Here is a 13,953-nt window from a genome sequence, read left to right on the forward strand (position 1 = left end):
AGCTGTTATTGTTGTTTTTGTATAACAATTTCAAGCATAACAGTAATGTCTGGTTGTTCAAAAGAAACAGTGCTAAGTAAAGAAATAACGAGTGTAAGAGAAAGAAAAATACGCAAAAAAAAAACCCGCCGAAATACAAAAATAATTATACATAAAATTGTATATTATAGCTTGGTGTGCTTAAGACTATAGGTTAGGATAGTTAACTTATAACTTAGTGTGGTAAATTTATTTTGGTATCAATGTGCGTCAATTGTATAAAGATTTTGAGAGGAGAAGAACTGACAGTTGTTTTCTGAGAATCCTCAGTGTATTATCTAAAACCTTTTTAAATCTTGTGAAATCCATATTTACCTAATACATCTGTTCTGTAATTTTACTTAATTTTTGTCAGCTCTAGTATTAGAAGATCTGAAACAAAAAGACAGAAACTTACTAGAGTTTCAATAGGTGGAGCTAGCAGACACTTACCTCGCGGCTGACTTCTCCAACTGCTGGTGTTGACTTCGAATGGCCATCCTGTTAACATGAACAGGAATAGGTACGACAATCTTGTGGAGGCCTGAGCTAGTTGATGACCGTCCTGACGTCAGGCCGGCTTTCACCCTCTTCCATTTGGCGCGCCTGTTTTGAAACCAAATTTTCACCTGGACTTCGCTGAGTTGGAGGGAGTGGGCAATCTGTGAACGCTCCGTAAGTGACAGGTACTTCTTAGAATGAAACTCCTTCTCTAGTTCTAACAGTTGCTCGCTAGTGAAGGCTGTTCGTCTCCGACGGTTTTTCCCGACTCCTACTTCCCGAGAGGTCCGTTTTTCGTCACCACCCTCGCCTTCGCCGAGCCTGTGTTTTTTGATATGGTGTGAGGTGGTCAGTTCCAATGGAGAAACTTGACTAGAGTCAGACCCGGAGGGAGACACAGGAAACGCTAAAAGCAAACAAATACAAACCTCAAATTTAGTTGTTAAAACTTTTTTTTATTGAAACGACACTCATACAAAGTAAGTACTGACATTACATATCGTACACTTTTCAGAGATTTGAATTGTAGACAGAAATCCATGGAGATACCACATGAGATAAATAAATATAGAATTTTCAATGGGAACAACACCCTGTTTCAAAGACCTCGTCCCTGGTTTTGAACTACAAGCCATAAGGAAGGATCCAGAAGCATCCGCCGCCACAATGACTTTGCCTGGCTCTTTCTACAGAATAGCGGAGATGGATGTTAATTTTGATAACGTGCCCGCGGTGGGAAGTGCGGAGAGTGTTTATGAGCACCACGTCTCGAACCTTGGACCCTTCGATCCGCTGCCTTATTCACTAAGCATTAGGCCACGCTCGACGCTCATAAGATCAAACGTTTTACTATAGATTGGTGATGTATTTTGGTGCCTTTTTCACAATCAATATTTTTTACAAAGGTGATATAGAAACACCATGAAGTTCAAAAACGATGCCCCCTCCCGTGGGACAGCGGTATGTCTGCGGACTTACAACGCTAGAATCCGGGTTTCGATACCCGTGGTGGGCAGAGCACAGGTAGCTCATCGTGTAGCTTTGTGCTTAATTACAAACAAACAAATCAAAAACGATAGTATTTAAACATTTTACAATGAGCTGGGTAAACAAACAATTTTATTAAAACAATAAGCCCTTAGAGGTTGAGTTTCAGGAAACAAAACATTAAAATCAGCAGATTCACTACATTTCAGTACTGAGATAGTCTGTATGAGTCAAAAGGTTTTAAATTTGACGTAAAAACTTTAATGAATTGGAACCAATGTCAGCAAAATAATTATTCACCTTATGAATATTATCACTATATAATTACACATAATATTGGTGGGCACAATTAAATGTGTTTTTTAAAATGAATTGGTCCATTGCGACATGCTGTCATAATGTTTCGTATAGTTTTTACATCAGTTTTAAATCACCAACGTTCTTGTTTCAATTAAAAATTAATTGCAATGAGACACTGGTAAAGTACAAACACCACCAAAAAAACTTTGCTAATTTCCAACACAGTTAAAACTGAGAAATAATTAACGAGATTTTCGAATAAAGAATTGAAAACGAACACAAGTTATTATCTATATAATAAAACAAAACTCAATGATACAATGATCAAACAATTTATCATTTCGAAGTTTGATATTTAAAAAAACATTTACACTTTTCGCTACAAGAGAACTGAGTTTAAAGAGATGAAACAAGGCTTAACGAAAAATATCAAGAGCAACCAACGAAGAATTGTATATCACACTAATTGAAAACACCACAAATAAGAAATGCAGGAGTACAGGATATGCATGCAGGAATACAGGATCAACAATAGAACTATTTGAAGACGGTTGTACGAAAGTAGTCTTTATTGAAAAGTTGCTAAAAGCTTCTTATTTCGTGTGTGAACATGTTCAAACATTTAAACTTTGCAAAGAATTAAATAAGTTGGAAAATGTGCTACAGACAGTATCAAAGATTGTACTTTTGTAAACTTCGAGAGTGTCTTTTTTGTGGAAACGTGACCATCAGAAATTTAAGAGTAAATACGCAAAACAGCGAAACACGTGAGGATGTTTTGTTGTTGTTGTTGTACTGGAGCGGGAGATATTATCAAAATAGATACAACGAATTGTGATATCATGATGAAAGAGCAATATCATCACATCTTGGTTTACCAAGCAATATCCAGTGGACGAAGCTTAATCGGCTTTAGTCTTGAATTTTTCAAGAAGAATTAAAATGTCACTGCTCCGCTGAATAGAAAAAAAAAGAAGAAAATAACTGGTGATTGTATTTAATTTGTGTAAACTGACGGTAGGAGTCTCGTATATTTAATTCACTATGTTTGTTTGTTATTAAGCACAAAGCTACACAATGATCTCTATGTGCTGTTTTCAGAGTTATAAGTCTTCAGACTTACCGCTGTGCCACTGTGTGTGTGTGGGGGGGGATTAAATCATTGTAGGGAAACACAAATATTATTATTGTCGGTGACTCGAACACAAATATTATTATTGTCGGTTACTCGAACACAAAGATTATTATTGTCGGTGACTCGAACACAAATATTATTATTGTCGGTGACTCGAACACAAAGATTATTATTGTCGGTGACTCGAACACAAAGATTATTATTGTCGGTGACTCGAACACAAAGACAAGTTAAATTCGACATCAGAAAACAGGAAGAAGAAGAAGATCTGGCATCGCTAGAAATCCAAGAATGATAGAACATGTAGACGGATCACCTCTAGGAGTTTCATCGATATAGTCACTCCCAATCCTAAATACAGAGTACGTGTCACTCCCAATCCCAAGAACAGAGTACGTTCAGACATGAGAATTCCAAAGAGAAAAATATATCAACCCAACAATCGACGACATAATAGAAAATCTGAATGGAGCTCAAGCCTTTCTAAATTAGATTTTAAGGTAGGATATTACCCGCTAGAAATAGCACCAGAGAGTTGGTATACATTATCACGTTCTCTACTCATCTAGATATTAGATGATATACCAGACTAAACTTCGAGATATCATCAGGACTAGAAGTTTTCAAAACACCATACGTCACGTCTTAGATGGTATTTCTAGCGCCACAAATATCAGTGACGTCATTCAAAACACCATACGTTATGTCTTAGATGGTATTCCTGGTGCCACAAATACCAGTGACGACATTCAAAACACCATACGTCAAGCCTTAGATGGTATTCCTGGTGCCACAAATACCAGTGACAACATTTTAGTACATTCTATCAACCAAGAGAACCACGACAAAGCACTCAAGGCCATTTTGGAAAGGCTACGTTAACTTTTCATCAAGATAAATGAAAGTTTAATAAGTCTAGATTCGAATACTTTGGATACATATTCTCAAAAAGGAAGAATTTTTCCGAACCCAAAAAGGGTCAGAGCCATTGAAGAAATGGAATCTTTTCTGAAGTGCCAAGTCTGTTAGACCTTGTAACTCACAATGGATATTTCAAACTCAATTTAGCAAAATCACACACACTTCCTGCGTAAGGTGACAAAAACAAGAAGAAACACAATGGATATGGTCAAGAGAATACGAGAATTCATTAACTCTACTAAAAAATAGCTTAGTAGCATATTTTGGTCCCATCCTGCTCACAAAAGTAAATATTGATTCCAGTTTTGTGGGACTAGAGGCTACACCAAACAGAGAAAGTAAAATCACTGTCAATGTCAGCCGAGCGCTCACTGATGTTGACAAAAGATATTCATAGACAGAAAAGGAAGCTGTTGCCATAGAATAGGCATGTAGACATTGCCATCTCTACGTCATACAGAAGAGGAATTTGTTGCCATAGAATGGGCATATGGACATTACCATTTCTATCTCTACACCATACGAAAAAGAAAGCTGTTGCCATGGGATAGGCATGTGGATATTACCATCCCTACCTCTACGTCATACAGAAGAGGAATCTGTTGCCATAGAATAGACATGTGGATATTACCATCCCTACCTCTACGTCTTACAGAGGAGGAATCTGTTGCCATAGAATGGGCATGTGGATATTACCATCTCTACCTCTACGTCTTACAGAAGAGGAATCTGTTGCCATAGAATGGGCATGTGGATATTACCATCTCTATGCCATACGAAGAAGAAAGCTGTTGCCATAGAATAGGCATGTGGACATTACCACCTCTACCTCTACGCCATACAGTTCAAGCCGATGACAGACTTCAAAGCCTTGCAGCTAATTTTCAATGACTCTAGATCCCGACCACGTGCAAGGATTAAACGTCAACATTATCAACTAAAACCGTACAGCTTTCAAACCTTGCACCTGCCAACTGACTACGTGTCACGGCATCCGAAATCTAATCAACCGAAAAACTTACGGAATGACACATTCAATATGTAAGCCATGTCACTGGACGAAATCAAACAAGAAATATCAAAACACTAGACATTACAATCAATCACCACAGTTATTCACGTCACAGGCTACTTTGAACACGCTGAGTCACTGAAGCTCCAGCGATACGTAAAAACGGCAATAATTAACCTTGTTTAAAGAACGTGACCTCACTTGGAATGGGTCACTGAATGTTATACATAATGTTGTCGTACAGCGTATAATACACCAAGGTCACCAAAGTATTGCTCCAAGAAAAAAAAATCGTGTTCTCCATTTAAAAAAGCTCTTGTAAGATCAAGTCTTATTTTATGCCAAACGTCTATCAATTCACCACACACACTTATGAGCCTCTAAAGATGTCATCGTTTACCAGAGAATCGTGAAAATAACTCAGTTTCGGCTTTTATGGACCACTAACAACGAGAAAATACTTACTTGAAACTGTTGATGAATACTCATGGTGTCCCGTCTTAAAAACATTAACAAACACAATAGCAAAAGCTGTTATACTAAGCTAATTTTTGCTCTATTCAGTTTATCACGAGTATTAGAAACTGATTGTTCAACAGCCAAAATTTCAAAAACTTTGAGGTACACCCAGGTTTCTAGCTTTAAAAAGATTCCTAGTGGCCGAAAGTTATTTCTGAGGCAGAAAGATATATGCGGACTCTTAAGAAAGTATTGAAAGCATGGATAGTCTACAGCATTGTCGTGGATATGAATCTTTGGGGGATTTTCTACGAAACATCCGAGTCATCCCACAGGAAAGTCGTCTGTTATGTTTCAAAGGGAAATTAGAACAACTCCTACGAATTACAGCAAGCCGAGCAAAGATAAACATTCCGACTGGAGGACACAACAGCCAAAACTGGCGTAAAAGAAACTGTGGACAAACGACTTCACGCTCGTCAACGTACAGTATCGGTGGATGAGCTCGTACTAGTGCAAGAGAAAAGCCTTACACAGTCCCATTATGTAAAAGTATTGGTCACTCGTTACTGCCAAGAGAAAAGCGGGTTCACCAGGAACTCAGCCTTCTTCAGACGTATTCGAGAAAATAAAATAATAGCCATCGCAATCCCACACAAAAAAATGTCGAGGATGAAGAATATGAAATGTGATTCCCCTTAGACGAAGCCATTTTAACTTCAACCAGATCTACTTAATACCCAGAGCAAAACCAAACCAGTCAACATTAAGAACGGACCTCCAGTTAGCCAAAACGGGTTCGCAGACATCCAGATTGCTTTTACTAAGATACAGTGTGCTACGTAGAAAAGAAAACAAAAAAAGAAGACAGAAGCAGACAGGAACAGGATCTCATTGTGCAGTAATAGCAAAAAAAATGGAGTTTTATACGGTAATTTCTAAATGTTATTTTCAGTGTTTAGTCTTTTTTTTTATTATTAGACATTCATTATTTGTCTAGTTAACTATTTAAGATAATTAAGAATTTCAGGCTACAACCAAAGAGTTTGTATTTGTCTCGCTGGGTATACTTGACAAGCATTGTTTGAAGGTTAAGAAAAGTTCGGAGATAGTCGTAAGTCGTATATATCAGAGAATAAGTTTGTGAACGTATCTTGTGTATTTAATTCACTGTAAGAAGCTATATAGACATTAAAGTGGCACAAAGTTTGTGAGGCCAAAGTTCTGATGCTAATCCACAAGAACATTCGTGGTACCAATTGAAAAGCAATATTACAAAAATTAGCTTATTTATTTGTTTCGGATATTCGCGTAAAGCTACAGGAAAGCCGTATGCGCAAAGCGTCCCTAATTTTGAACTGATAGACCAGAAGGAAGGCATCTAGTCAACAATACCCATCAGAAACTATTGGTATACTCTAATCAAATATAAAGATTTGATTATCACTGTTATAACATACTTATGATCCCAAAGTGCGGAGAAGCAGCGGGACGCGAACCAGGGGTCTTCGGATTCACAGTCCAGCACACTATCCACTAAGTCATGCCATAAACTACGGCAACTTTGGGAGACCATACAAAGAAAATGGAAGCAAATGCCCTTTTCCTTCCGTTCTAGTCGTCAAAAAAAGTCAACATACATCATGTCTGATTCGTGTTTTCATAGTTGAGGAGGGCCTACTATTTCTCTTTGTATCCCTGCATAAGTTCGTAGTTTCTCCATTCAGCTGATAAAATTCATTCTTTATACGCACCACGTTTCAAAAGTCTTAAATTATTATTGCCCTGTGGTTAGGACACTCAATTCGAGATCTTGGGTCGCAGGTTCGAACCCCATCACTAAATATGCTTGTCCTTTCAGCCTTGAAGAGCGTTATAACGTGACGTTGAATCCCATTATTCGTTGATAAAAGAGTTGGTGGTTGATGGTGTTAACTAAGTGCCTTCCCTCAAGTACATCACTTCAAAATTAAGGACGGCTAGCGAAGATAACCTTTGAGTAGCTTTGCGCAAAATTAAGAACAAACTTTATCGCCCCGTTCCCTGACCCACAAAAGAGGTTGGAATACAGACAACGTTTTTTAATTCTTATTCTCGTTTCCTTGACAAGTTTTTCGTATATTATTTCTATTTGCATACTGATGACAGTGGATTTTGCTGTCTTTTTATTTCCTATAGCACCTTGTGTTATCTGTGATTAGATGTCCCAGCTAAATAAACTGTTCCAAGATGCTTTTGTTTTACTCTGATTCTTGAGATTTTGTCTTCTTTGATACAACCATATTTTTAGTTTTCGTCACATTCAACCGTAGCTCAAAACCTTCACTATTTTACTCTGGTATTATCTACAAATAAATATACACCTTCAATACTGTTTGTTATTATCTGTATACTGTGGTATATTTATCAGTCTTACTCCACATTTTAAATCATTTTCTTCATCCATTGTTATAAAGATGAATTCTTAATATAAATCAAAGAGACTTGGTGACAATACACATCCTTGACTTACTCCCTTCTTCATATTAACAGTGCTAATATGTCGAACTCAGTCACTGTTGCAAAAGTGTTAAATACCTTTCCTCTACGTTAAAATACTTTTATATGAGAGCTTTCGGCCCTCTTACCGGAGCCTTAATCGGGCAACATTGTACTCATTTGTTACTTTGCTGCTAGGGGTTATTCTGCTGCTTATTCTATTGTCTTTGTGACTTTTCGCTGCTCAATCTATAGATAATGGGTTATGCCAAGAGATAAGCTGACCACTAAACCTTACTGAATGGTGTGTTCACACGTGCTAAGACTAAAACATTCACGTGTATTGAGATTGGTATCATCACATGAATGAAGAATGTTGCCTTCACATGTATTAGGACTAAAATATTCACGTGTATCAAAACTGATGTCTTTACATGTATTAAGAATAGTGCCTTCACGTATATTAGGACTAAAATATTCACGTGTATCAAAACTGATGTCTTTACATGTATTAAGAATAGTGCCTTCACGTATATTAGGACTAAAACATTCGCACGTATCAAAACTGATGTCTTTACATGTATGTATTAAGAATAGTGCCTTCACATGTATTACAAACACTGGTAACTTCAAATGTATCAAAATGTTTTCCACATCTATTTAGTTTGATGTCTTCGTATATATTGAGACTGATATAAATTCAAGAATATAAATGTCTTCACATTTATGATATTCAAGTGTATAACGACAGGTGTATTTATATCTATAAAGATTATTGTCTTTACATGTGCAGTAACTGGCGTCTTTACGAGTGTTAAGAATGCTATTCATAGGTGTATAACTGATTTATTCGCGTGTATTAAAGCTGATATTTTCACGTTTACATTAAGAATTATGAAGCCATCATCATTTGTTAATACTGATGGCTTCTTCTGTATTACTACATATGTATGATTGATGTATTCGTGTATATTGAATTTATTAACCTATACGAGTACTGAAGCTAATTTCTTCATCTGTATTACTACATATGTATGATTGATGTATTCGTGTATATTGAATTTATTAACCTATACGAGTACTGAAGCTAATTTCTTCATCTGTATTACTACATATGTATGATTGATGTATTCGTGTATATTGAATTTATTAACCTTCACGAGTACTGAGGCTAATTTCTTCATCTGTATTATGAAATAGGCCTTTTCATGTATTAAAAATGGTGTATTTGGACCCACCACAGCTTTAATCCAGCCTTGTGGGTTTTAGTTTTTGATACTATCATCCACTTTTCTTTTCCTGTTCATTTGTTTCCCAAAGTTACCATACATTATTACCCTCTCTTATGCAATGCCACTTTGCAAGCGACTTTACAAAATTTAGATTGAACATATCATAATTTTACATCAGCAGGACGATGTTATTTTCACCGTTATCTTCCGATGATATTTAAAAGTCAGAACCAATTAAACGTCGTCCATCGGGCATTACGTGCATATTTAGTATTTCTACTCTGTCTATTTATTAAAATGTTTTAAATCGATTTGATGTTGAAGCGTTTCGAATGATACTTGTCTTCAGATTAGGCTGTTTGTCTTGGACGTCAAATCGTTACGCTTTAAATTCCAATTTACAATAAAACGCACTAACGATTTTTTTTTTGAAACCGCATCTTCAGAAATACTAAATTTTTCAGCACTACATTTTTGGAATTCTCTTTTCATTCTGTAAGGCAATAATTTCTGTTTGTTTTTCACTGTTTTATTCTATGTTCCTTTTTTTCTGCTTTATCAATGTTTTAAATTTGTTAAGTCTTTGGAAGATATTGGCAAGTTACTGGATTTTCACTACAATTGGTTCAATTGAAAACACGTGAAAAGAAATGTATTATCATGAAAATGACACAAACCTACTCAAATGAATTTAAATATGCTCAGTTGTTCGTGCACAATTATGTCATGATACTAATTATAAAGCAAATAACCGTTTGTTTGTTTTTTTTATTGTAATTAAACTTACTAATAGTTCCGATATTCAGAAAGTTTGGAACCACTTTTTATTTCTCTTGGCAATATTTCAAAAATTGCGGGCATGTAAAATGTCATCTATACTCGTGTAGTTTCCAGTAGGTTTTTCTCTACATTCCTGAGAACATATATTACATCTAGAATTATAACAAGTGATTTACTATCAGGAAATCTTAACTTGATTAGGCCTAACCAAATTACATACCACATGTTACATGTATGAATGTATATAACTAACACATGTATCAGTAATTGGGACAATTTAGAAAATACATATAACTGATTTCGAACTTCCTTCTAACAGACTTAGCAATAGTAAAATATAAGTTAGAACTCAAATTCAATTCTTAAATGTGGAAATTAAAACAAAACAAACAATAGTACCTGAAATTATTCAATAGTTTAAAACATGAAGTTCACGTGGTAGATTCTTTGTATTGTAATTACAAAACAATACGTGTATAAGGTTTATTTGTTTGGTGTTAAGCACAAAGCTACACAATAGGCTTTCCGGTTTCTAGCGTTGTAAGTCCGTAGACATTCCGCTGTGCCACTGGGGGGCTTGATATAAGTAGACGCCTTTATTGTTTCTTTCAACAATGGTTCCATTTAGCGTAGATTTTTGTAGAATAATAAGTCCTTTTTCTTGTATGATTCCTACTTATGGGCGGTTATTATTAAACCACATTCTTATCGTCCACGATCTTGGTAACGCATAGATCACAATCTTGCCAAAACAACAACGACTAAGTATGTGATTAACGTGTTTCTTACAAAACAAGAAAACCAGACATTCCTAATCTTTACTGGTCGCAGAAAAAATACAAATTTAAATACGTAGTATGCTAAAATAATTTTCACTGGTCAACCAGGAGTTTCACGTGATATCATGTCACGTGCTCTGGATGTCGTGATCTTCATTTTATTCACACACATACACACACAGGGCTTATCTGACACACAAAAGAATGTCAAATTAGGTATCAGTGTGTAAGTGTAACAATGTGGAAAATATTAACATCTTCCTCTATTACAGTAAAATAATGTAGAAGTTTGGGAGTAAATGGGATGAGTGTAGATAACTGAAACTAATAACTATTTTTTGGAGAATAATATAAAAAAACTGTTAATCTTGGAATATTTAATCTGAAAGATATCTAAAAAATTGTCCTTTTTATGCTAATCTTTGAATTTGGAACCTAGAGAGTGAATACTTGAAAAACTTACCCTATTTTTGTCAGGAAATACCTAAAATTGTCTGTTAAGCATCTTGGCTGCTAACGATATTTTCAGCCTATATCACCTTACCCCAGAACGCGTCTTTCACAGCTTTCACCACTGTAGTTAGTAAATACATCTTTTACACAAGCAACAGTTAAACTGCGTATTAAACTTTTATAGCTATTACTAGACTAACCTGTTAAGTTTTCATTAGATTCATTTACACCGCCAGGTGATGGAGATTCCCTGTGAGGACTTGACGAACACGATGACGACCCTGGGCTGGTGAGGTCAAAATCTCCTAGGTTGGGTGAATCTTTTGTAGGCAGAGGCATAGAGTTAGTGCCAAAAGCAATGGATGGGACAACGGCGGTTAGTCCCGGCACAGATTCCCTTAAATCCGAAACTCCGGCCAATCCTCCTCTAACACCACGAAAGGAAGAGCCGTACAAGTGTGGATTGACGGTGAGGCCCATATGAGGCGGTTGTGAGGGCAGTTCAGGGGAGTGTAAAGCTACTGGCTGACGGTGGAAAGCCAAGCCAGGGTACAGGCCAGCTTGGGAGAAGAACAAGTAGCCGTTGTAGAGCACGGGAAATGCTAGTCTGCTCGGCCCAGACGACGCTGAAACCGGGGCTGACATCAGCGAGTCTATGGAGAAGGTTGACGACGACGCAGACACACGCTGCATGGGTAGGACAGAGGTACAATCCGAGTCCCGAGAATCTAGTACACGTACTGTATGTGCAAGGTTCTCAGCATTGTCTGACTTTCTCTCTTTTCAACTTGTCGGGGGGAACTTAACTTCCTTGTGGCACGGTTATTGGAATGTCTAAATCGAGAGGAGTCTTCTATAAAGCCCCATCCGTCTTGATTAAATTACATCGTTTCTTGTTTAGTCCTTCGGTCGCTGTTTGTACCATGTGACCCAAGCTTCTAAATTGTGATTGGCTGGTCATGTTAAGGCCGGTACTTGCCTCGGGGTTGCAGAAGCAAGCACGAGGGCGAAGGTGCTCTGTGATTGGCCTCTGGTATCAAGTAAGTACCGTCCCCCGTTATTTGTTGTGATAAATTGATTAGTTTTCGATTTAGAACACCGAGATCTTTCTTCTCTTGCGCCCAGTACGTATTTAGAGGAACTGAGCAGGCTAAATCAACATAACCCGGGGTTTGAACAGAGTGCAAGGTCACAAAACAGAAACCCCCAATCTTTCGGAGTTGTTGAGGAAATATTCCTCTAGAATTAATCATCAGTTATGACGTTTGCAGAGGACGACCGCTCTTCAATAAAATGTAAATCAATCATTGCCAACATCAGCCCTAAGTGCCTAATATTTAACTTATTCTCAAAATATATTTCAACTGCAGAAGATCACTGCCGTTTTTGTTTTTTTTTACCTAATCATTCATTATCCTTTTGCTGAGTGTCGGGATTTTCAAATTGTTGCATGATAAACCAAAAATCACGTAACTACATCAAACTTATTGTGAAAAGTCCGGGTGAATGTTCTAAAAAAACCTGTCTAGCGTTTACAGTATGAGATATCTTATGGGTTAGAAGAAAGTTCTATTAAGTAAGTTAGTTATGGTTGGGTTGTTTTAAGCCATTGTAAAATATTTTTAAACGTACCACCTGTTTATATAAACATCATTCAACCTCATGCCCTAGCCATCCATCAACTACTTCAGGCATCTGTTTCTAGGAGCTCAAGATAAAAGAAAGTACACTTGACTTTAAAATAACAGGGGGGATTCTGCCTTGTGAAGCGGTAAGAAGACTTATTTTGCCCTAAAGGACATACACGACATTAACTGGTAAAACAAGAGCACTATTAAACGCTGATTCGGGAATAAATTAAGATAGATGAGTAGGTGGGGAAATCGGATTAAACAGATTGCTTTAATAGCAGATGGTGGTAATATGATATTGTTTCCAGTGCTGTTTTATAGCATCTAATTTCCATCTTCAGATTGGTCACAAGAGTATAATCTCTGTTAGATTTTTTTCAAAGAGCTAATGAAGGTTTTGCACAACACATCTGATGTGGTTGACAAATTATTACATATTATTCTTTGCTTTCAATCATAAGTTCTTTGAATTACTAAGTGAATTAGCTATAGACTATTAAACCAGCTCAAACCTTGACGATGTAATATAATTACACAAATTATTATATTCTGATCTCAACTTCCTTACCAACAACAACAACATTTCTTAAACCTAAACTTCCCAGCCTGGTATAAATATGAATAACTTTGTTTTACGTTAACTATCAAAATCCAGCTCATATAGATGATGACTTAACTCCAAAACTAGTGCTTCGATCCATATACTGAGTGAATAAATAAATAATTATGTGGTTTCTCATTTTCCGGGGGGGGGGGGCAAGAGCCCCCCGTACGAACGCCCGTGCTCCGATTTTAATTGTTTGTTTTTAAATGTCTCTGACGACATTTCTGTTTCCAATTACACCTACCGAAATCTGCTGTTGATTCAGTGAACCTTTACTACGATGAACTTCTCAAAGAAACAAAAATCAACTGTGATTCTTTTTCTAAAGTTGTGGACTGATTTTTCACTTGAAAGGATTAATTCTTTTAACTATATCTTTGTATGGTCAGTTGCATATCTGTTACTCCCTTCCTTAATTGTTGTTGTTGTTTTCACGCCCCCCAGTGGTATGTCTGCGGACTTACAACGCTTAATTACAAACAAACAAGTTTGTTTTTGTTTTTTTCATCTAGTACTATTTTTAGTATAAAACAACATCCGAGGATGTATTGTTTGTTATGGATTTCGCGCAAAGCTACACGAGGGCTATCTGCGCTAGCCGTCCCTAATTTAGCAGTGTAAGACTAGAGGGAAGGCAGCTAGTCATCACCACCCACCGCCAAG

At 36.7% G+C, this 13,953-nt stretch overlaps 1 protein-coding gene across 1 annotated transcript; it reads right to left on the reverse strand.

Moving 5' to 3' along the window:
- Window positions 1-467: 467 nt before the first annotated feature.
- Window positions 468-11,811, reverse strand: LOC106474588 (homeobox protein GBX-2-like). Its single transcript, XM_013935276.2, has 2 exons — window positions 11,256-11,811; window positions 468-925 (listed from the first exon to the last, which is right to left on the reverse strand). Exons 1-2 carry the CDS (start codon window positions 11,746-11,748, stop codon window positions 468-470), a joined length of 951 nt encoding a protein of 316 aa, XP_013790730.2. The 5' UTR covers window positions 11,749-11,811.
- Between the last annotated feature and the right edge of the window lie 2,142 nt (window positions 11,812-13,953).

The sequence above is a fragment of the Limulus polyphemus genome, unplaced genomic scaffold (genome assembly GCF_000517525.1).
Source record: "Limulus polyphemus unplaced genomic scaffold, Limulus_polyphemus-2.1.2 Scaffold7406, whole genome shotgun sequence".
In the NCBI taxonomy this organism is placed as follows: Eukaryota; Metazoa; Arthropoda; class Merostomata; order Xiphosura; family Limulidae; genus Limulus; species Limulus polyphemus.